Raw genomic sequence first — 23,293 nt, 5'->3', positions numbered from 1 at the left:
TCTAACCAAACTGCTGCTCTTTAATAATTTGTTACTTTATTTCTAATTGTTTTAGGTATTTTTCTTATAACTGCATTGTTGGTTAAGGGCTTGTAAGTAAGCATTTTACTGTTGTATACAGCTGTTGTATACACCTGTTGTATTCGGCGCATGTGACAAATAACATTTTATTTTATTTGGGTGGATACCAGTAGTGAGAGCACATGGTGCAGACACAGATCCTCTCCATGCCACCAAGTAGCATGGTAGGTAGTGGTAGGTATCAACAGCCAATCCTGTAAGGGCTGGAATCTATAGTGAGCTTTGGATTGGTAAATCACGCTCAGATATCGCCAAGGAATTGACTGATGTGTGACAGGACGTGTTGACATGTATTTGGTTCAACATGGGGATTTGTATTTGGCTTTTTAGAAGTTTGACATGGGGGTTGCACTAAGGATTTTACAAACCTGGGCATTGTCATCTGCAAAGACAACAAAGTATGAACGCTACCTATTGCTATTGTTTTACCTGAGACCAATGAGCTATGACTTCATAGGTGTCTCTTTAGGGACCACATGTATGAACTTTCAAGTACTCTATCCTAAAAACCATAAGGTAGAAAAGGGAATCTGATTCAGAGTCAACAAGTTACATTAAAATCCTTATTTATATCCCAAAAAGTCAGTTTAGTTGGAGCCATCGATTTTAGTTAACCACTCGTTCAACCACTCGTTCAACATGCAGAGAAAGGAATCCAGAAATCTACCGCAAAACTTTGTTAAAACAAGTCAAAATACATTTCTATTGACTCCTCAGATACCCTAAAATGTAATCAAACTATAATATTTCATACGGAAAGAAGTACGTTCAATAGGAAACCGATATTAGCAGGTGCGTCTTGTCTTCATCGCACGCCCAAACACAATTTTCAATAGTGTGTCCCAGTACTAAAACTCATATTTCTTACTCGTTTTGGAAGAAACAAGCCTGAAACTTTGAACATAGAGTGCTGACACCTATGGAATTGCATACTGGGAGCTAGATTTCATTATTTCCCCATACTTTTCATTGTAAGAGCATGGGCCCTCAAAACAAAAAAGTTTCCGCTTTGTTTTTCTTGGGATTTTCTCCTACCATATCTATTGTGATATAGTCTCCTACATTATTTTAATATTTCAACAAACTTCAAAGTGTTTTCTTTTCAATGGTACCAATTATATGCATATCCTGGCTTCGGGGCCTGAGCAACAGGCAGTTTACTTTGGGCACGTCAGTCAGGCGGAAATTGAGAAAAAAGGACCCCAGCCTTAGCATTAAATAAAGGTTCAATTAAAAAACAAAAATGTAAAAATTACAATATTGGGGGAGTCTGAGGTGCATTTACAGCTGTCTATTCCATAGGGATCTCTTTTGTTTTGTCTTTTTTGCATTACATTACATGGGGCTTTGTTCAATTGCATTAACAATGCAAATTATTACTGGTCTTTAGTATATGAAGGTATGCCAGAGAGAGAAGGAAAAATGCAGTTTTTTATACATGTGCAGTGCATTCGGAAAGTATTCAGACCCCTTGACTTTTTTCACATGTTGTTATGGTACAGCATTATTATCAAATTCATTTTTTAAAAATCTTATCAACCTACACACAATACCCCATAATGACAAAGCAAAAACTGGTTTTTAGTTGTGTATTTTGTTTTTTATAATCATGTTTACATACACTACCAGTCAAAAGTTTTAGAACACCTACTCATCCAAGGGTTTATCTTAATATTTACTATTTTCTGCATCATAGATTAATAGTGAAGACATCAAAACTATGAAATAACACATATGGAATCATGTAGTAACCAAATAGCCATCTGTTGCCTCTTTTAATTCTCTCAACCAGCTTCATGAGGTAGTCACCTGGAATGCATTTCAATTAACAGGTGTGCCTTGTTAAACGTTAATTTGTGGAATTTCTTTCCTTGGTATAGGAATGGTATACATAAGACCAAGTCCATATTATGGCAAGAACCACTCAAAATAAGCAAAGAGAAACGACAGTCCATCATTACTTTAAGACATGAAGGTCAGGCAATCCGGAACATTTCAAGAACTTTGAAAGTTTCTTAAAGTGCAACAGCAGTCAAGCGCTATGATGAAACTGTTTCTCATGAGGACCGCCACAGGAAGGGAAGACCCAGTTACCTCTGCTGCAGAGGATATGTTCATTAGAGTTACCAGCCTCAGAAATTGTAGCCCAAATAAATGCTTCACAGAGTTCAAGAAGCAGACACATCTCAACATCAGCTGTTCAGAGGAGACTGTGTGAATCAGACCTTCATGATTGAATTGCTGCAAAGAAAGCACTACTAAAGGACACAAATAAGAAGAAGAGACTTGCTTGGGCCAAGAACCGTGGGTGAACGGATGATCTCCGCATGTGTATTTCCCACCATAAAGCATGGAGGAGGAGGTGTTATGGTGTGGGGGTGCTTTGCTGGTGACACTGTCTGTGATTTATTTAGAGTTCAAGGCACATTTAACCAACATGGCTACCACAGCATTCTGCAGCAATACGCCATCCCATCTGGTTTGGGCTTAGTGTGATTATCATTTGTTATATGTATTCTACAATGTAGAAAATAGTAAAAAATAAAGAAAACCCCTTGAATGAGTAATGTTCTAAAACTTTTGACCGGTTGTGTAGGTATTCAGACCCTTTATTTAGTACTTTGTTAAAACACCGTTGGCAGCGAATAAAGCCTTTGAGTCTTCTTGGGTATGACACTACAGGTTGGCACACCTGTATTTTGGGATAGTAGATGCCAGACACACCGCTTTGAGTGTGTCAGTGACTGCAACGCTGCTGGGCTTTTCACACTCAACAGTTTCCCATTTGTATCAAGAGTGGTCCACAACCCAAAGGACATCCAGCCAACTTGACACAACTGTGGGAAGCATTGGCGTCAACATGGGCCAGCATCTCTGTAGAACGTTTCCGATACCTTGTAGAATCCATGCCCTGACAAGGTTCTGAGGTCAAAAGCGGGTGCAACTCAATATTAGGAAGTTGTTCCTAATGTTTGATACACCTAGTGTATATTGGAGAGAAGAGACACAGATGTAAGATCTTAATTTGACCAATATTGGCTCAGTAAAAACATTCTGCAGCAAAAGGATTTTAATGTTTAGTCCATAATGTTGCTTCATCGGTGGTTAGGCTATGAGCTGGCCAAAATTTGGCTGCATGAAAGTGCAATCTTGTTAATATAACCATGTGTTATTGCGCGTTTTCAGTGAATTTATGTCAATCATGAATCTCATCTACATCTACTGAGATGCAGGAAAATTCTCAGCAACAAAAGACGGATCAAATTACAAAAAAAAACTGTTTGGTTATTATACACACAAAAACTTAGGTGCTGTGCTAAGTATACATTAAAAGAACAGAAAGGCCAGCATACTGTATATGATCACAATTACCACCTTTATAGACAAGTTTTTCGATCTCAATGATTTTAGTCAGATCGAGCAGAGGTATAATTCATGAATGAAAGGATGCCTTGTGCCCTTTCCAAATCAACATGTAGCCCCTAACTACTTCATGCCGATCAGATGGATTTGGACAGAGACTTGTGTTTGTTGCCTGTGTGGCATCCTTTACTGAATGAAAAAGGAACAGGTGCACAGTTGCTCTGCTGACCTTTCCAAATCAACATCACCTACACACACACACTTTACTTTACACTTTACCTCATCCCGGGCACACAGCCAAAGGACCTCTCATTCATTACTCCTCCACCCCTCTTCCTTTCCTCCTCTCCCCACTCCTTGAATGTGAGTTGGCAAAAGTGTATCTATTGCTCATTTGTACGTTGAGGAAGATTGTGAGCCTGGCAGATTCTATTCAGAGTGGTGTAGGAAGTTGTGAGGCTGGCAGAGTGTTCAGAGTGGTGTAGGAAAGTAACATGATTCAGATATGGAGTATCGTTGGTCCTGTCGTGTGTGTGTGTGTGTGTGTGTGTGTGTGTGTGTGTGTGTGTGTGTGTGTGTGTGTGTGTGTGTGTGTGTGTGTGTGTGTGTGTGTGTGTGTGTGTGTGTGTGTGTGTGTGTGTGTGTGTGTCAGCCCCAGACCCTTATTCCTCCTCCACCAAACTTTACAGTTGGCACTAGGAAAAAAAAAACAGATTAATTTGTCTGACTGCCAGATGGTGAAGTGTGATTCATCACTCCAGAAAATGCTTTTCCACTGCTCCAGAGTCCAATGGTGACGAGCTTTACACCAGCCAACGTTTGGCATTGGGAGTGGTGATCTTAGGCTTGTGTGCTGCTGCTCGGCCATGGAAACCCATTTCATGAACTCCCGACGAACAGTGCTTGTGCTGACAATGCTTCCAGAGGTTAGTTTGGAACTCGGTAGTGAGTGTTGCAACCGAGGAGCAATTTTCAGCACTCAGTGGTCCCGTTCTGTGAGTTTGCATGCCCTACCACTTTGCGGCTGAGCCGTTTTGGCTACGAGACGTTTCCACTTCACAATAACTTCACAATAAATGCCACCATCAGTACGCACACCTGCCTTCCTCCCGTCATGTGCATCAGCGATTATTGGACTCACCTGGACTCAATCACCTGTTTATTACCTCCCCTATATTTATCTGTTCTCCAGCTCTGTTCCCTGAAGCTGCATTAATAACATCACTTACAGTTGACCGAGGCAGCTTTAGCAGGGCAGAAATTTGATGAATTGGAAAGGTGACATCCTATGAAGGTGCCACATTGAAAGTCACTGAGCTCTTCAGTACGGGCCATTCTACTGCCAATGCTCATCTTTGGTTTACTCAGTGTAGAGTAGGCCGTCATTGTAAATATGAATTTGTTCTTAACTGACTTGCCTTGTTAAATAAAGGTTAAATAAAAAATGTAAAAAGTAAAAATGGTTATGATGTTGATGATAATCATAACATTAACACCACATAATATTTATGTATAAATCGTTTCAGTAAGAACCGGATGCCATACTGTGAAGTTCTGTGCTGTGTGCGTGTGTGTGTGTGTTTATGTATTTTTATAGCCAATAATCCTTCATTACCTTCCCACTGTTTGTCTGCGCAGTCACAATCTGAATGAAGGACAATTACAGAAAGGGAGGGCAGGCAGGCAGGCAGGCAGGCAGGCAGAAAGAAAGAAAGAAAGAAAGAAAGAAAGAAAGAAAGAAAGAAAGAAAGAAAGAAAGAAAGAAAGAAAGAAAGAAAGAATTTAGACAGACAAATGTTAATGATATAATGCTCTGTTTGATTTATACAACACTGCCCTCTGGAGGAATGTTAGTGAAATCCAATCATGAATTGTTTAATGACTGTAATGACTAGTTTATTATGCATTATTAACATTAGGTACCAATGAGCAAGAATAACATAATTTGAGCAGAATACGGTACAGGTAATGCTGTATTTTGGCTTCAAAAGGAGGCTTCAACAAAACGTTGATAATGTGACTAAAAAGACAACATCCTCAAAGCAGATCCTTCAATGCTGCCATTTCAGTGCATGTGGGTGTGCGAACATGGTTCTGTTTTGAATACAGTGAAGATTTTTCCTACTTGGAAGTCAGATTTGCCCATTGTTGTAGTTCATGCCAAAAGGGTGTAGTTATTGTAATTAATCTGTTTTTGTTTCAGATCCCTTTTTTAAAATGTTTATATCTCCTAAGCTAATGATCTATGCAAATGATCTCCCCTTTCATTTACTCACAGTAATTGGAAACATGCTACCCAATTTTGAGCGCCATTCGTCAATGCCTCCCTCTTTCACTCACCTACACACACACACACACACATGGAAACACACACACATGGAAACACACACAGCTAGATATTTGAATTAGCTTAGTATCTTTTCAGAGAGATAATTCCAAAGGTAGAAGTCTACATCTGGAGGTGTTTCAACTGTCTGGCCACAGGCAAAGTTTTCCTAATCATAACTAATACACAGTTTGGCTGATTAGAAAAGAAGGTAGAACCATATAGTGTTCTTCAGTTTGTCCCCATAGGGAAACCTCTATGTAGGGTTCCCTCTGTAAATGTTGTTTATCTAGAAACCTATATGAAGGGTTATGCCTAAAAATCCTCTATAAATGGTTTTACCAAGAACCCTTTCATCTTTGAAGGGTTCTTCCCAGAACCCTCTATAAATGGTTTTACCAAGAACACTTTCAACTTTGAAGGGTTCCTCCCAGAACCCTCTATAAACAGATCTACCAAGAACCCTTTTATCTTCACAGGGTTCCTCCCAGAACCCTCTATAAACAGTTCCACCAGCCTTATTAGCCTTTATTTATTTATTATTTGTTTTTTTAATCAGCTTTTGCAGAAGCAGCAGGTACTCTTCCTGGGGTCCACAAAAAAACACAAAACATGAAAAGTAACAAAACACTGATAAACTAATAGACAAGGACGGTCACACAAATTAAAAATACAAGGATATGCAAACAATATTTTTTAAATCTTTAAAAATGAACTCTTTATGAAAGAATCCTTATTGCCTTCCTTCTTAAGTCATCAAAGAGCCCTTTCTTCCAACAAAAAAAAAACAGTTCTTAGGATGTTAAAGGTTTTAGGTAAAAACCCTTTGCCTTACAAAGAACCCTCTACTTCCAAAAACGGTTCTTCAGATGACAACAGTTCTTGGTAGAACCCTATCCCTCTACAAAGAACCCTTTCACAACCATTTCTTTCTGTCTAGGGCTGTGTAAGCCTGTCTGTGTGTGTGTTTGTGTGTGTGTCCGTCCTGCCCTACCTACTACTCAGCAGGCCAACAGACACACCTACGGGGACGCAGCAGTCATCAAACCAAGACACACGGTACAGGATTGAAATAGACAGAGGGATACAGGTCCGTGTCAGACAGGGCGTGGGGAATAATGTCAACATTTCTGCTGCCTCAAGCTGTGTTTAGACAGAGATGGAGGACCAGGTATTCACATATCATTATCTTACAGTTACTGTAGGTGTTCATAGTAAGATGCTGGTCTACCTAATGGTAGTAGATTTTACCTGGCATCTGAAACTAGCAGCCCTCCAGTTTCCAGTTCAATTCCCACTTCCATATTTAAACTAACAATCTTCCAGCTTTTCTCTTCCCGTCGCCACCTCCTGTAAGGTAGAGAATACAGTGATGAATGAATAATTGATTTTACACAGTGAGGAGCTAGAGCAGAGGAACCTGTTTTGGAATATGAGTTAATTTCAGCAGGATCTTCATCAGACACAATGTTGTGTTTGTTTAGCCCAGCCATTTGCATCAAGCTCAGAATCTACGAAGGACCTGATCCAGGTCAAGAATGTGTGTGTGCGTGCATGTGTGTGTGTATTAGTATGACATGGAATGGGAGCTATTGAACGCATGTCTCTAGAATGTGTCCTGACTGACAGACAGACAGCTCATTTAACTGAGCTAGTTACAGTGAAATGGAGCACATTCCCAGAATATCAGGACACGCACACACACATACAGACAGACAGACACGCAATCAAGATATAGAAAATAATGATCCTATTGTTGTCTCTTCAGTCTGAGCATAAAAGGTTGCAGTATAAAGATAACTCGGTTTGAAAAGAAAAAGGTTTCTCAGTTTGCTCGACTTTCAAACTGTCATTTGGAACATGCATCAAACCTGCAGCAGTCAGACCCAGAGTACCACTCAGATCTCGCTCTCGCAGGTAAGCAGACAAACAAGATGTTCTCTACATGGCACCACATGACCTTCATATCACAGACCTGTCACTATCATTGAGAATAGATGGAAATTGAATCCATGTAGAAAATTGGGTTTGGCTTGACAGTGACATGATCAACATCACAAGCAAAAATGTAAGACATCAGCAGCACACTATACAGTGCATTCGCAAAGTATTCAGACCCCTTGACTTTTTCCACGTTTTTTGTTACGTTACAGCCTTATTCTAAAAGGAATTACATACATTTTCTCCCTCATCAATCAACACACAATACCCCAAAATGACAAAGTGAGAAAAGGTTAAAAAATGTTTGCAAATGTATTAAAAATAAAAACAGAAATACCATATTTACATAAGCATTCAGACCCTTTGCTATGAGACCCTTTGCTATGAGACTGTCACACCCTGACCTTAGTGTTCTTTGTTTTCCTTGTTATTTTGGTGAGGTCAGGGCGTGACATGGGTGATGTATGTGTTTTGTCTTGTCTAGGGGTTTTGTATGTTTATAGGGCTGTTTCCTTTCTAGGTGTTTATGTAAGTCTAAGGTTGCCAAGATTGGTTCTCAATTAGAGGCAGGTGCTTATCGTTGTCTCTGATTGGGAACCATATTTAGGCAGTCTTGTTATGTGTGTATTTTGTGGGTGATTGTTTCCTGTGTCAGTGTTTGTGCCACACAAGACTGTTTTGTTGCCAGTTCACTTTGTTGTTTTGTATTTGTGTTCATGTTGAGTTTTCATATTAAATACCATGGACATTTACCATGCAGCATATTGGTCCGATCTTTGTTTCACCTCTTCAGAGGAAGAGGGGGAAATCTGCCGTGACCGAGACTCTCACTACTCTGGACGGTTCTGACTTAAAATATGTCAACAACTATAAATACCTAGGTGTCTGGCTAGACTGTAAACTCTCCTTCCACACTCACATTAAGCATCTCCATTCCAAAATGAAATCTAGAATCAGCTTCCTATTTCGCAACAAAGCCTCCTTCACTCATGCACCAAACATAACTTGGTAAAATTGACTATCCTACCGATCCTTGACTTCGGCGATGTAATTTCCAAAATAGCCTCCAACACTCTACTCGACAAATTGGATGCAGTCTATCACAGTTGCCATCCGTTTTGTCACCAAAGCCCCATATACTACCCACCACTGCGACCTGTATGCTCTCGTTGGCTGGTCCTCGCTACATATTCGTCGCCAAACCCACTGGCTTCAGGTCATCTATAAATCTTTGCTAGGTAAAGCTCTGCCTTATCTCAGTGCACTGGTCACCATAGCAACACCCACCAGTAGCACATGCTCCAGCAGGTATATTTCGCTGGTCATACCCAAAGCCAACACCTCTTTGGCCACCTTTCCTTCCAGTTCGCTGCTGCCAATGACTGGAACGAATTGCAAAAATAACTGAAGCTGGAGACATATCTCCCTCACTAACTTTAAGCATCAGCTGTCAGAGCAGCTTACCGATCGCTGCAGCTGTACACAGCCCATCTGTAAATAGCCCATCTAACTGCCTACCTCATCCCCATATTTGATTTTGTTTTTCTGCTCTTTTGCACACCTGTATTTCTACTTGTACATCCTCGTCTGCATATCTTTCACTTCCAGTGTTAATCGCTAAATTGGAATTACTTCGCCACTATGGCCTATTTATTGCCTTACCTCCTTTCTTCATTTGCACACACTGTACACAGATTGTTCTATTGTGTTATTGACTATACGTTTGTTTATCCCATGTGTATCTCTGTGTTGTTGTTTTTGTCGCACTGCTTTGCTTTATCTTGACAGGTCACAGTTGTAAATGAGAACTTGTTCTCAACTGGCCTACAAAAAATTCCGGTGCATCCTGTTTCCATTAATCATCCTTGAGATTTTTCTACAAATTGATTGGAGTCCAGCTGTGGTACATTCAATTGATTGGAAATGATTTGGAAAGGCACACACATGTCTATATACTGTTAGAGCAGAGCAAAGACCCAGCCAGGAGGTCAAAGGAATTGTCCGTATGGGTCCAAGACAGGATTGTGTCAAAGCACAGAAGGACCCCAAGAAAACACTGGCCTCCATCATTCTTACAGTTTCCACTGCTGATTTTTTCTACATTGCTTGAACACAGTTTTCAAAACACCACAACCTGTCTTGGATTTACAGACTTTGTTCAAATGCTAACACACTGAAAACTGTGAACCACATTCAAAACGGAATAGATTTCAGCCTTGTGCCTTTCAAACACTGCTGATTGCAATTTCAGCTGAAAGGCTAAGCAGGTGTCTTGTTTTAGACTTGTTAGTGAACACACACACATCAGAAAGAGCTAAAGGAAGATGGGTTCGTGGAGGGAGAAGGGTGGCAGGGAGAGGGCGGATGCGTGGAGGAAGACAAGAAGACAAAGAGCTGTTATTTCAGATGAAATAAGGGCTACACTTATAGACCATGGCGTGAACCATGGTCTCTCATTGATTGAGGGTGCAACCCAATCTGCAAAGATCCACAGTGGCATCTGTAATGCGAATTTTCCATCATACAAACAGGTGAGAGTTACAGCCTTACAGTAAATGAAAACATTACAGGAATCTATTTTGTATTGCAATTATAGAATATTTACACAGATATATATTACAGTAAGTTTGACTGTAAAATATATTTTTACAACAGGACCCAAAGGCTGCCCCCAACAGGGGGAAGAGGAAAAATATTTTCAGATGCGCAGGAAAATGCTATTGTTGACATGGTTGTTGTCAACAATGCAATAAAACTGCGGGAGATTCAAGATAGAGTGCTGGCTGATAATGATATATTTAAAAATGTTATTTCTGTCAGCACAACAACTATTGCTCGAGTCCTAAAGAAACACCAAGTTACAATGAAACAGTTATACACTGTACCGTTCGAGAGAAACAGTGAACGGGTAAAAGAGCAAAGATAGCAATATGTCCAGGTAAGACGTCTGAGGTTACGTACACAGCTATACAAAATATTTACAGTAAAAAAAAACACTAGCATTTCTAAAAACTGTGCACTTACTGTTTTTCAGAGAGTAATGGAGGTGGAAGCACTGGAAAGACCATTCATTTGTATTTATCGATGAAGCTGGATTTAACCCCCAAAACACGGCGCAGAGGAAGGAATGTTATAGGTCAAAGGGCCACTGTGGAGGTTCCAGGCCAAAGGGGGGAAATATCACATGTGTGCTGCAATGGCCAATGATGGTTTGCTTCTCAACACACCACTCATTGGCCCATACAACACAGAAAGGCTTATAGCTTTCCTAGAACAGCTCTATGCTCAGCTAGTGCCAGCAGAACAGGGGGAGCCAGTATGGTTTGGATAACGTTGCTTTTATGTCACAGATTGGTTTGCAGCACATCAAGATTTATGGTTTTGTACCTGCCTGCAAACCCTTCCTCAACCCAATAGTTTTTCTCTGCCTGGAGGTGGAAAGTGTTTGGTCACCACCCACATGACCAAATGTCTCTTTTGGAAGCCATGCGTTATCCAGAGGACTGCCAGGGATTAAGGCACTCCAGAAGGTTCTTCCCCAGGTGCATGGCATTTAGATGTGATGTTGAAGAAAACCTGTGGCCTGATGCTAGAGAGAGGCAGGATTGCCCCTCAATTATTTGTTCGAATTACAGTATGTACTTTTAGTTTCTACCTTTTTTTTTCTCATTACTGTAATTCCGTAAATTACTACAGACTATTGAAGCAAACTAATTTTAATTTACCTTAAAGAATTGTTATGTTCTAAAAAATGTAATAAATCATGTGAAAGAATGTCACTCTTTTCTTTGAAGAAAATATTACTTTGTATGAAGTCACTGAAATTGTTCAAACTGTAAAGATGAAAAGTTTGTATTTTCTGTATTGGTGTTTGATGCATGTTTTTACTCTCAGTGTGTTCTGAGTGACAGTGTGTGTTATCTCAGTGAGGGTTGTGCATAGTGTTTGGCTGCACTAAGCGTGTTTTGAGCCATGTGTTAAGAGTTGTGTTGCAATGAGTTTTGCAATGTGAACTGTTTAGCTCAACTGACAACTGTAGTTAGAGTTTTGCCATGTGACAAGGAGCCCACTGTCGCTATATTTATGAAAGAAGTTTTATTTTATAATATTCCTAAATGTTCTAAAAACCTGATTTTTGGCCTTGTCATCAAAGTTATGGGGTATTCCCTGTGGTGAAGCATTGATGAGGGCTCAAAAACTGGGACAAAGTTTCACCCTCCAACATTTTAAATAAGGCGTGGAAAAAGTCAAGGGGTGGGAACCTTCCGAATGCACTGTATATTAGGGGCATTTCATTTGAACTGTTATGCAGCGGAAAAGGTTAAAAGACAGATAAGCAACAGGCGTGTGTGTGTGTGTGTGTGTGTTTGTACATTTTAAATAAGTGCGTGTGTGTGTGTGTGTGTGTGTGTGTTTCATGTGTGTGTGTGTGTGTTAAAAGACAGTGTGTGGCGTGTGTGTGTGTGTGTGTGTGTGTGTGTGTGTGTGTGTGTGTGGAGTGAGGTTATCTGATTTAGCAAGGACTGAATCTTGGAAGACTCATTTTGCTCAGTGGTGTCTCTGAGTGCTCCGTGGTTCCCTAAGAGCTTTTGCCAAGGAGCTTAGTTCCAATAGTGCATGCGGAACATTATTAATCACTGAGCAGACAGACCAGTCCTCCTCACTCTTCTCCCCCCTTTCACACCCCTCTATTTTCCCCCTCACCCCCCTTTTGCTTTTTTGATTGAAAATTCATTGAGAACACACACACACAGCCTTGATCCTCAATCCACTTTCCATCTCATCCCTTGTTCCTTTCTACTCTTCTTCCACAGTCCTTGAGAGTGGATATATTTACACTTGTTGAAATGTTCTCCTTGATGTCCCACATCTTGTACCTAAAATGTTGTGACACAATGTCGTTCTCTTTTTGCTATAAAGTGAGATAATTTCTTTTAGGCTTAAGCGTAGTGTTGGTTTGGTTTAGTTTTGATCACTTAGTTTCACTGGTTAGTTTAATTGTGGCTATATTTTGTCAGTCTGCTTCGTTTGGCAAGGTAAGTTGAACTATGGTTGATCTGTTAGTATAATTGGTTGGTTTACTGTTACTGTTTTTGGTATGTTGGCATGGTGTTGGTTTGGCTGTTGTGGCGTTATTATGACATTCAGTCTAAACATCCTGAGGTCTGGCATCTTACTGGCACAGAGACGTGATACACCCGGAGTCAGATAGTGGTTAGAGCGTTGGACTAGTAACCGGAAGGTTGCGAGTTCAAACCCCCGAGCTGACAAGGTACAAATCTGTCGTTCTGCCCCTGAACAGGCAGTTAACCCACTGTTCCCAGGCCGTCATTGAAAATAAGAATTTGTTCTTAACTGACTTGCCTGGTTAAATAAAGGTAAAATAAAATTAAAAAATAAATAAAAATACATCTCACTGGCACACACCTACCTCCATGTGGGTATGTTAGTGGATATGCAAGCCAAGGGACGCAAGGGAAAGAGAATCACATCTGTGAGTCTGGCCCACAGCTGCCAGCGACGTGTGAATCCTAGCTGCATGTCACTCCCTCTCCTCCCTCACCTCCCCCATTCCTTTCCTTCCCTCTTCTCCCCCAACTCAACCATCCTGTCTCTTCTCTCCTCCTCTCCTCCTTCTTCCCCCCTCTATCCAAACTCATGCAACTGACCCAACAACACACTAGGAGGGAATGAGCAGGAGGGGATGGAAAGATGGAAAAGGGAAGGGAAGAGAAATAAACATAATTATAGAAAGAAAAGGGAGTAGGTAGATAGATACACTAAGAAATAAAGGTGCTATCTAGAACTTTAAAGGGTTCTTTGGCCGTCACTATAGGAGAACCCTTTGAAGAACCCTTTTGGTTGCAGGTAGAACCCATTTGGTTCCAGGTAGAACCCTTTTAGATTCCATGTAGAACTATTTCTACAGAGGGTTCAACATGGAAACCAAAAGGGTTCTACCTGGAACCAAAAAGGGTTATCATATGGAACCCTTTTGGAACCCTTTATTCTAAGTGTGTAGGAGTGAGAGTAAAATCATTAACCTTTGATATAGCTTAGATCTACAGAGGACTATGATCCCCTCTTTACTCTGGTTAACTACCTAATGATATTGGAGAGTTCTTCTTAGTTCAGATAACGATCGTTAGAAGTAACGGACAATTGATGAGAGTTGACTAGGCTGGCTAACAGGTCAACCCATAGGGATGAGTTACAGAGGACCTTCTCTATACCTTTGACAGACAACCACCTGTGAGCTGTTCTTGACAGGTCTGCTACTATGGGCCAAGTCAACTCTGCAATGTCAATACTACCTACTACAGACAGAGTAGGGGACAGAGAGAGTGAAACTCTACATCGTCATCACTTCTGACCTGAGTGGACGTACCATGGCTTTCTACTGTCAGATAGTGGGAGACTGAACAAGAGAGAGAGAGATCATGGTGGACAGAGATATAAATGCGACTTTGAGGGACCGAATGGGGTCTGAGCTAAGGTGGGCTCTCTTAAATTGACACGGATAGACCCGAGGGAAGGAGAAAAAGAAAGAGGGAAGGGAGAGATCTCTCTCTCTCTCTCTGGGACAGTGTGTCAAGATGCAGTTGTTGTTTTTCCGTGAGGTGTGGGAGATGGAGGGATTGCAAACCGTGGGGATACTCCTGGTGGTATGTAGCTCCCTCAAACTGATGCACTTCCTGGGGCTCATCGATTTCTCATCAGAAGGTAAGATACAGGGGGCTGAGGGATGGATATGAGACAGGGGACAGGGGGAGGTAAGGGATAGGGGGAGGAGAATAGGCAAGGTTATGGGCTGGAGACAGAAGTAGGAGCTTCGGGTTAGGGAGAGGGTTAGGGACATGGATTAGGTTTGGGGACAGGGGTAGGTTGCGATTAGGATGAGGATAAGCTCCGGGGACAGGGAAGGGTAGGAGGCAGAGATAGAGGTCACTGTAGAGATTCGGTAAAGGATAGTCAGGCTTGGGCAGTAGCATGTTCTGGGGCAGAAGTAGGTGTAGATGGTGGTGATTCAGGCCGGGGGAGTGTTAACAGTAGGGGAAGAAGAAGGGAAAGAGATAATAAAAATATTAAAAGAGGGAAATGTTTCTGGTTTTTATTCAAGGCAGGAACGTCTATGTGCGGCAAGAAGACTAAATCCTTCAGCTGTCCGATAAATGGTGGACTCTATTGGCTATAATTCAGGTTGTTGTATGTCTAAGCAAGGTGTGTGTGTGAGTGAGTGAGTGAGTGAGTGAGTGAGTGAGTGAGTGAGTGAGTGAGTGAGTGAGTGAGTGAGTGAGTGAGTGAGTGAGTGAGTGAGTGAGTGAGTGAGTGTGTGTGTGTGTGTTTGTGTGTGTGTAACCCAGTAATTAGTCTCCATAATACGGTACTCACATGAGCTGGCACTGTCACACTGGGCCATGCTAATGCGCCCTAACCCAAACATACGTAGTAAATGAGCATGACCTGATTTCTCCCTATCATCAGGTGTGTGTTGGTGGTTTGGGAGATGTGGGGCAGAAATAGCTCTGCATGTGTGTCTAGTCTCTCTGTCCTCTCGCATTCTTCTCTGTGCCTAATGAGCTGTGGACTGGGACAGTCTATAGTTTATATTAGTACTGGAAAGATTACATTTTTTGGATAGTGGGTCATGAATTGTGGCAGTTTGAGGTTAATAGTAAACATGTTTTTCCTAAACGTGGTTTGTGTATGGGTACCCTCAAGGGAACACAAGGCAGAGTTAGCCGAAAAGACCCCCAAAAAATCCAGACATTCTTTGACTTGAGATGATAGGATCCATTTCATCAACTGATTTTCCTCATTACGTAGGTAATAATGTCACCCTGTGTGTGTGTGTGCGTGCGTTTTGGCTAGATGATTACCCTGCATGGGCCAGATCACAAACACACACACTACATCCCATCTCCCCGGGCAAGTGTGTGTGTGTGTGTGTGTGTGTGTGTGTGTGTGTGTGTGTGTGTGTGTGTGTGTGTGTGTGTGTGTGTGTGTGTGTGTGTGTGTGTGTGTGTGTGTGTGTGTGTGTGTGTGTGTGTGTGTGTGTCAGTACCTCTTGCTCTATTATCTGACCTTGAGCTGCATATTTTGGCAGCACACCTGTAGGGGGTAGGACAAGGTAAACAGGTCAACAGCTAGTCGTTAAAACATAGTCGTTTTTATGTCAACTTGTGTTTGTGTGTATGTTGGGTGGGCTGCCGTGGGGCATTCAGGTTACCAGATGACAGAGGGTAATAGAGAGCTATTGTGAGCAAAGTGAGACATCTGTAATCCCCCCCCGGCCTTCCCACCTGGGTAAAGAGTTCCCATCTCTTTAGCTAATTCAGACCGGAGTAAATAAACAATTATGCTGAAAAAAGGAGAACCCTACATTTCTCTGAGCTTTCCTTTGCTGTACGTTACCTTACTTTCACTACTTTACCTGTGTAATTCAATCTCTGTAATGGCAAAACACTTTATTGACAAGCACAAATTATAAGGTACAGTACTTGCTGGCAGAATCCCATCCACACACACACACACACACACACTCTTTCTCTCTCTCTCACTCTCTCAAGTGAACACACCCTGGGCCAGAGGGCTGACTGGAACTGTGCTACGTGGCCAGATGTATTATCTGAAGCCTAATGGGCTGCCTGGTCAGCCTTCAAATGACGCCAACAGACTCCCAACGACCAGCACAGACCAGGAGAGAGGAAGAGACAGGGAGAAAGAGAGAGGTAAAGAGTAAGATAGATAGAGTGTACTGATATACAATACAGAGTATAGAAGTGTATACATGTATTGGTATCGTTAGGGTTAAGGTTATACAGTACTGGTCTCTATCATGGCCTTCATCCCTCAGACTGCTGGAGTTCTACTAAAAGGTGTGAAGTTGCTGTTACCATGGAGACGCAGGAGTAAGTCCCTCTCTTCTTCTCTTTGCCTTAACTTTTAGTACACAGAGGGATGCAGTATTGCTGTACTTGGGTTGTACTTGTACTGTTTGTGTGATAAGGTGGGGTGAGTAGTGAGTAACATGGGCTGATTTCTGATGGATGAGTTCTGATGGATTAGTTTTGGAGTTCTGGTGGATGAGTTCTGGAGATCTGATGGATGAGTTCTAGTGGATGAGTTATGCTCTGTGAGAATGTGAGGACTGGTGGGGTTTGAGTCGTTCGATTAAGGTCCCTGTGAATCTTGATCGAACAGATAGCTCAAGGTCGTTTCCAAGTAATAGGACCCATGAGCACCAACGTGAAGTTCATAGGAGCATGTCAAATTGGGTGTCAAATGAAAGCTATTTTTGAGAAAAGAAGGCATATATACATTTTTCAACCATTTTGTGTCCTTAAAATTAGGAATTTTAAAAGTCTTAAAATGTATTAGAAATATATCAAAACATAATAATGTTGAAGTAAAGAACACTGCAACTAAGAGCATGTCACGCCCTGACCATAGAGAGCCATTGTTTCTCTATGGTGTAGTAGGTCAGGGCGTGACTTGGGGGTGATCTAGTATATCTATGTTGTGTTCTAGTTTCTTTTTCTATGTTGGTGTTTTGTATGATTCCCAATTAGAGGCAGCTGGTAATCGTTGTCTCTAATTGGGGATCCTATTTAAGTAGTTATTTTTCCCACCTGTGTTGGTGGGATCTTGTTTATGTGTAGTTGCCTGTGAGCTCTCCATTGTCTTCACGTTTCGTTCATTCTTTATTGTTGTTGTGCCTTTCAGTTTAATAAACATGTGAAAATCATATCACGCTGCAACTTTGTCCGATAATTCTTACGACGAACGTGACATAGCAAAACATTTTAGTTTAGGATCATTTTTCTGCGTTCTGCAAGTTTAAGAAACATTGCCTTGTGCCTTGAAATTCCGTTACCAAAAACCCACATATCTTTAAGATATTTTCGAATAATGAAAGTTCACAAGTAAATGTAGATCTATCAATAAGGTTGTTTTTTTTACTGATATCAATTTTGTTAATGAATTAAGTGATTCAATCTCAAAATTCCATTACCTAATCGGAAAGTGAATTTCTGCAATTCAATTGGCTGGCAAATTGTTGTATTAAAAAAACACATTTGGGTTCACAGGTTTAGGTTCACAGTATTGTGCTGAACTCTACTGTACTGAACTATACTGTTCTGTGATCTACTGTGCTTTGCTTTGATGTCCAAACTTGTAAATTATAGATGTCTATGATTGGTTCAGATTTGGCCCGGACCAACCAAATATAGTCTTGTTTGGGGGCAAAGTTCATTAAAATAATAGCCAGTGTGTAAAATAATACCCAAATATGCAAAGGATGATATTGAATATTTGTACCTTTCTGTACCTATCACCAAGAAGAGAATTACATTCATATCCATAATTATGTATTTCTTTGTAATACAGATCAGGGACCCATGATGAAATTCCGTTACCGTGTGTAAATCCATTTCACTTACTGGACTTCAATAACCAAAATAGTTTATTCAAAGTCAACGTATCATGTCATAAACTGAGGGAGCTTTTTACTGAAAGTCTGGTACCAAACTTTGCATCTGTTCAGTGTAAATTGTTAAAAGTAGTCCTTGTGCATTGAGTTGTATGGTTTGAAATCAATGTTTTTTGTGTGTCATACATTTTAACTGACAAATCCGTTATCGTGGAATTTCCCTCAACTGGCTTATCGTATTATGGTAGCCTAGGAATTGTCTAGAAATTGTGCTGCATTAATTCCTTAATCTCTCTGAAAATATTACATAAATGTGATTCCTACCTCATAAGAACCTTTTATCTTGCTCTGTTTGCCATTGACTTCCCTCAGTTCCCTATAGTCGGTTCAGACTAAAAATGGAATTATGGCTTCATACTGAGTATTCATTATTTGTTTGTGTTTGCCAATGACTCCCCCGTAGAGGTCTGTGTATGGTGGTGTAAGCTAATAGCTGAAATGGAAGCCCGTCCTAGAAAAGCCAGGTCAGCGAACCAAACCGCAAACCGCTGCCCTTACTATGGGAGACTGCCGCGCATGCCTCAATGCTTGTTGCTTATGCTGTGCGTGCGTGCGTGCATGCATGGCTGTGGGTTTGCATGTCATTTTATGTGCATGTGCAGGTCTATGTCTGTGAGATTGTGTTTCTGTGGGTGCTCTGTCTAACCTCTGCTATGGTTGGTGATTACAGGTAACACTCCCACCATCAAAAGTAAAAAGACTATAAAGCAGAGATTCCTCAAGCTGCTCCCCTGCTGCACGCCATCCGTTGCCGCCTCAGTCAGTCAATGCAAGTGACTCTTCACTCCCTACAAACACACGGGAGCGCAAATGCGCGCACACACACCCACGCAAACACACACACAATATATATCTGGATATACTGTATCTCAGTATCATTGGACTGTGTGTTTTGGTCTCCTGGGGAAATTATGATATTTTTGTCTGATATGGTGTGTGATAGAGTCTGATGTGCAGAGGTGAGATGGGGACAGACAGTCACCCATACCTGCTGGGATAGGAGGAGAGGAGGAGAGAAGGAGTGGGGGATGGATGTCTTCAGCTGACCGTGTGTGTAAGGAGGTTTGGTTAGAGGAAGAGAGGGAGGAGTGGAGAGAGAAATGGATGACGAGGGAGAGATGTAATGTGAGGATCATATCATTTTGGTTGATGATCTGATGGCTTTTGTCGTTAAACTGTTGTTTCGATAGGTTACCACTACTTACCACTACTTTCACTGAACGTTATCGTCAATGAGTACATCAGTTTACTATTTAACCTCTGCATAGATATTCAGAAAACTGACAGTGTGATGTTGATATTTTCTATTGATGACTTGACGACTACGTGTCTTCCTTTGTACACTTCAGTTTAAGAGAATTGTAATATAATGTAGATGTAACGATTACTCATCTAGCTGTATGTTCAGGTAATGCTACAATAGTGTAATGATATATCAAAAGTTGATCATTAACAATGATATACACTGAGTGTACAAAACATTAAGGACACCTTAATATTGAGTTGCACAGGGATGCTGGCCCATGTTGACTCCATTGCTTCCCACACTTGTGTCAAGTTGGCTGGATGTCCTTTGGGTGGTGGACCATTTTTGATACACACAGGAAACTGTTGAGCTTGAAAAACCCAGCAGAGTTGCAGTTCTTGGCACAAACCGGTGTACCTGGCACCTCTACAACCATACCCTGTTTAAAGGCACTTCAATATTTTGTCTTGCTTTCCACCATCTGAATGGAACACCTACACAATCCATGTCTCAATTATCTCAAGGATAACAAATAATTATTTACCCTGTCTCTTCGCCTTCATCCACACTGATTTGAAGTTATGTTTTTTATTACTGGTACCAGTTATAAGGTGTGCCAGGCAGGCACCTGTAGGAGTAGCCTATAGGTACGTATATATAACATACAGTACCTCTCCTTGTCCCACAGACAGCGTAGAAGACGACTTTGAGTTGTCCACTGTGTGCCATCGACCAGAGGGTCTGGACAAACTACAGGAGCAGACCAAGTTCACCAAGAAGGAACTACAAGTTCTCTACAGGGGCTTCAAGAATGTGAGTCTAGGGATGCGGGAGAGGGTATGGGGATGGAGTTATGGGATGTTAGAAGCCTGCGGCTGAGGATGGGGGTTGGGAAAGGGGAGGAAACTACAAGTTCTCTACAGGGGTTTCACAAGCTTTTCTCTAAGCAAAGCTGTTTTGATATATACAGTTGAAGTCGGAAGTTTACATACACCTTAGCCAAATACATTTCAACTCAGTTTATCACAATTCCTGACATTTAATCCTAGTAAAAATTCCCTATTTTAGGTCAGTTAGGACCACCACTTTATTTTAAGAATGTGAAATGTCAGAGTAATAGTAGAGAGAATGATTTATTTCAGCTTTCATTTATTTCATCATATTCCCAGCGGGTCAGAAGATTACATACACTCAATTAGTATTTGGTTCAGTGCCTTTAAATTGTTTAACTTGGGTCAAATGTTTTGGGTAGCCTTCCACAAGCTTCCCACAGCAAGTCAGGTTTGTAGACCTCCTTGCTCGCACACACTTTTTCAGTTCTGCCCACAAATGTTATATCGGGTTGAGGTCAGGGCTTTGTGATGGCCACTCCAATACCTTGACTTTTTTGTCCTTAAGCCATTTTGCCACAACTTTTGAAGTATACTTGGTGTCATTGTCCATTTGGAAGACCCATTTGCAAACAAGCTTTAACTTCCTGACTGATGTCTTAAGATGTTGCTTCAATATATCCACATACTTTTCCTTCCTCATGATGCCATCTATTTCGTGAAGTGCACCAGACCCTCCTGCAGCAAAGCACCGCCACAGCCGTGCTTCCCGGTTGGGATGTTTTTCTTCGGCTTGCAAGCCCCCCCCCCCCCCCCTTTTCCTCCAAACATAACAATGGTCATTATGGCCAAACAGTTCTGTTTTTGTTTCATCAGACCAGAGGACATTTCTCCAAAAAGTACGACCTTTGTACCCATGTGCAGTTGCAAATCGTAGTTGGGCTTTTTTATGGCGGTTTTGGGGCAGTGGATTCTTCCTTGCTGAGCGGCCTTTCAGGGTATGTCGATTTTGGACGCGTTTTACTTTGGATATAAATACTTTTGTACCTGTTTCCTCCAGCATCTTCACAATGTCCTTTGCTGTTGATCTGGGATTGATTTGCACTTATCACATCAAAGTACGTTCATCTCTAGGAGACAGAACGTGTCTACTTCCTGAGCAGTATGACGGCTGCATGGTCCCATGGTGTTTATTCTTGCATACTATTGTTTGTACAGATTAAAGTGGTACCTTCAGGTGTTTGGAAATTGCTCCAAAGGATGAACCAGACTTGTAGAGGTCTGCAATGTTTTTTCTGAGATCTTGGATGATTTCTTTAGATTTTCCCATGATGTCAAGCAAAGGGACACTGAGTTTGAAGGTAGGCCTTGAAATACATCCACAGGTACAACTCCAATTGACTCAAATTATGTCAATTAGCCCATCAGAAGCATCTAAAGGCATGGCATCGTTTTTTCTGGAATTTTCCAAGCTGTTTAATAGCACAGTCAACTTAGAGTATGTAAACTTCTGACCCACTGGAATTGTGATACAATTATAAGTGAAATAATCTGTCTGTAAACAATTTTTGGAAAAATGACTTGTATCTTGCGCAAAGTAGATGTCTTAACCGACTTGCCAAAACTATAGTTTGTTGACAAGAAATTTGTGGAGTGTGTCACGCCCTGGTCTATATTTATTATGTTATCTTCATGTATTGGGTCAGGCCAGGGTGTGACATGGGTTTATTTGTAGTGTGTTTTGTCTTGGGGTTGTGTGGGGTGTATAGATTAGTCTATGGCTGCCTGAGGCGGTTCTCAATCAGAGTCAGGTGATTATCGTTGTCTCTGATTGGGAACCATATTTAGGTAGCCTGGGTTTCACTGTGTGTTTGTGGGTGTTTGTTCCTGTCTCTGTGTTTGTTACACCAGTCAGGGCTGTTTTGGTTTTCGACGTTTGTTGTTTTGTATTGTTCGTGTTTTTTTCATCATTAAAGATGTATCGAACGAATAACGCTGCATATTGGTCCGATCCTTATTCCACCTCTTCGTCAGAGAAGGAGGTAGAAGAAACCCGTTACAGAATCACCCACTACAAACGGACCAAGCAACATGTCAACGGGCAGGAGCCACAGGAGAAGCAACAAAGGCAGCAACAGCGATCACAGGACTTCTGGACTTGGGAGGAGAAATTGTTCGGGGAAGGACCCTGGGATCAGCCTGGAGAATATCGCCGCCCCAAAGAAGAACTGGAGGCGGAGAGAGCTGAGAGGCGCTGGTATGAGGAGGCAGCGCGGCGACGCGGATGGAAGCCCGAGAGTCAGCACCAAAAATTTCTTGGGGGGGGGGCTCAGGGAGAGTGTGGCAGAGTCAGAAGTTAAACCTGAGCCCACTCTCCCTGTCTATCGTGAGGAGCCAAGGAGGAGACCAGAACCGGTGTTGGAGGTGAGCGAAGCAGAGACTGTGAAGGAGTTAATGGGGAAATTGGAGGAGAGAGAAATGAGGGAGTTGCTGTGTTGGTGCTTTTTGCATGGAATTCGCCCGACGGAACGTGTTAGGGATTTGATGGCACCTGGCTCAGCGCTCCATACTCGTCCTGAGGTGCGTGTTAGTCGGCTGGTGAAGTTGGTGCCAGCCTCACGCACCAGGCCTCCTGTGCACATCCCTAGCCTTGCACGTCCTGTGCCAACACTGCTCTCAAGATCTCCAGTACGCCTTCACGGTCTAGCCCATCCTGTGCCACCTCCACACAACAGCCCTCCGGTGGCAGCTCCCTGCACCAGGCTTCCTGTGCGTGTCCTCGGCACAGTACCATCAGTGCCAGCACCACGCATCAGGCCTACAGTGCGCCTCGCATCTCCTGCGCTGCCGGAGCCTCCCACCCGTTTAGCGCAGCCAGAGCTGCCAGTCTGCATGGAGCAGCCAGAGCTGACAGTCTGCATGGAGCAGCCAGAGCTGCCAGTCTGCATGGAGCAGCCAGAGCTGCCAGTCTGCATGGAGCAGCCAGAGCTGCCAGTCTGCATGGAGCAGCC

The 23,293-nt window shown here is 42.0% G+C and overlaps 1 protein-coding gene across 1 annotated transcript in view; it reads left to right on the top strand.

Moving 5' to 3' along the window:
* The window catches only part of LOC135512497 (Kv channel-interacting protein 2), a 90,220-nt gene that overhangs the window by 56,429 nt on the left and 10,498 nt on the right, over positions 1 to 23,293 (top strand). The window contains exon 2 of the mRNA XM_064934578.1: positions 20,141 to 20,265. Coding sequence (XP_064790650.1) covers positions 20,141 to 20,265 — 125 coding nt within the window. The remainder of the gene's footprint in view (positions 1 to 20,140; positions 20,266 to 23,293) is intronic.

The sequence above is a fragment of the Oncorhynchus masou genome, chromosome 24, assembly GCF_036934945.1.
Source record: "Oncorhynchus masou masou isolate Uvic2021 chromosome 24, UVic_Omas_1.1, whole genome shotgun sequence".
Taxonomy (NCBI): Eukaryota; Metazoa; Chordata; class Actinopteri; order Salmoniformes; family Salmonidae; genus Oncorhynchus; species Oncorhynchus masou.
This window is presented reverse-complemented; position numbering and strand designations above follow the sequence as displayed.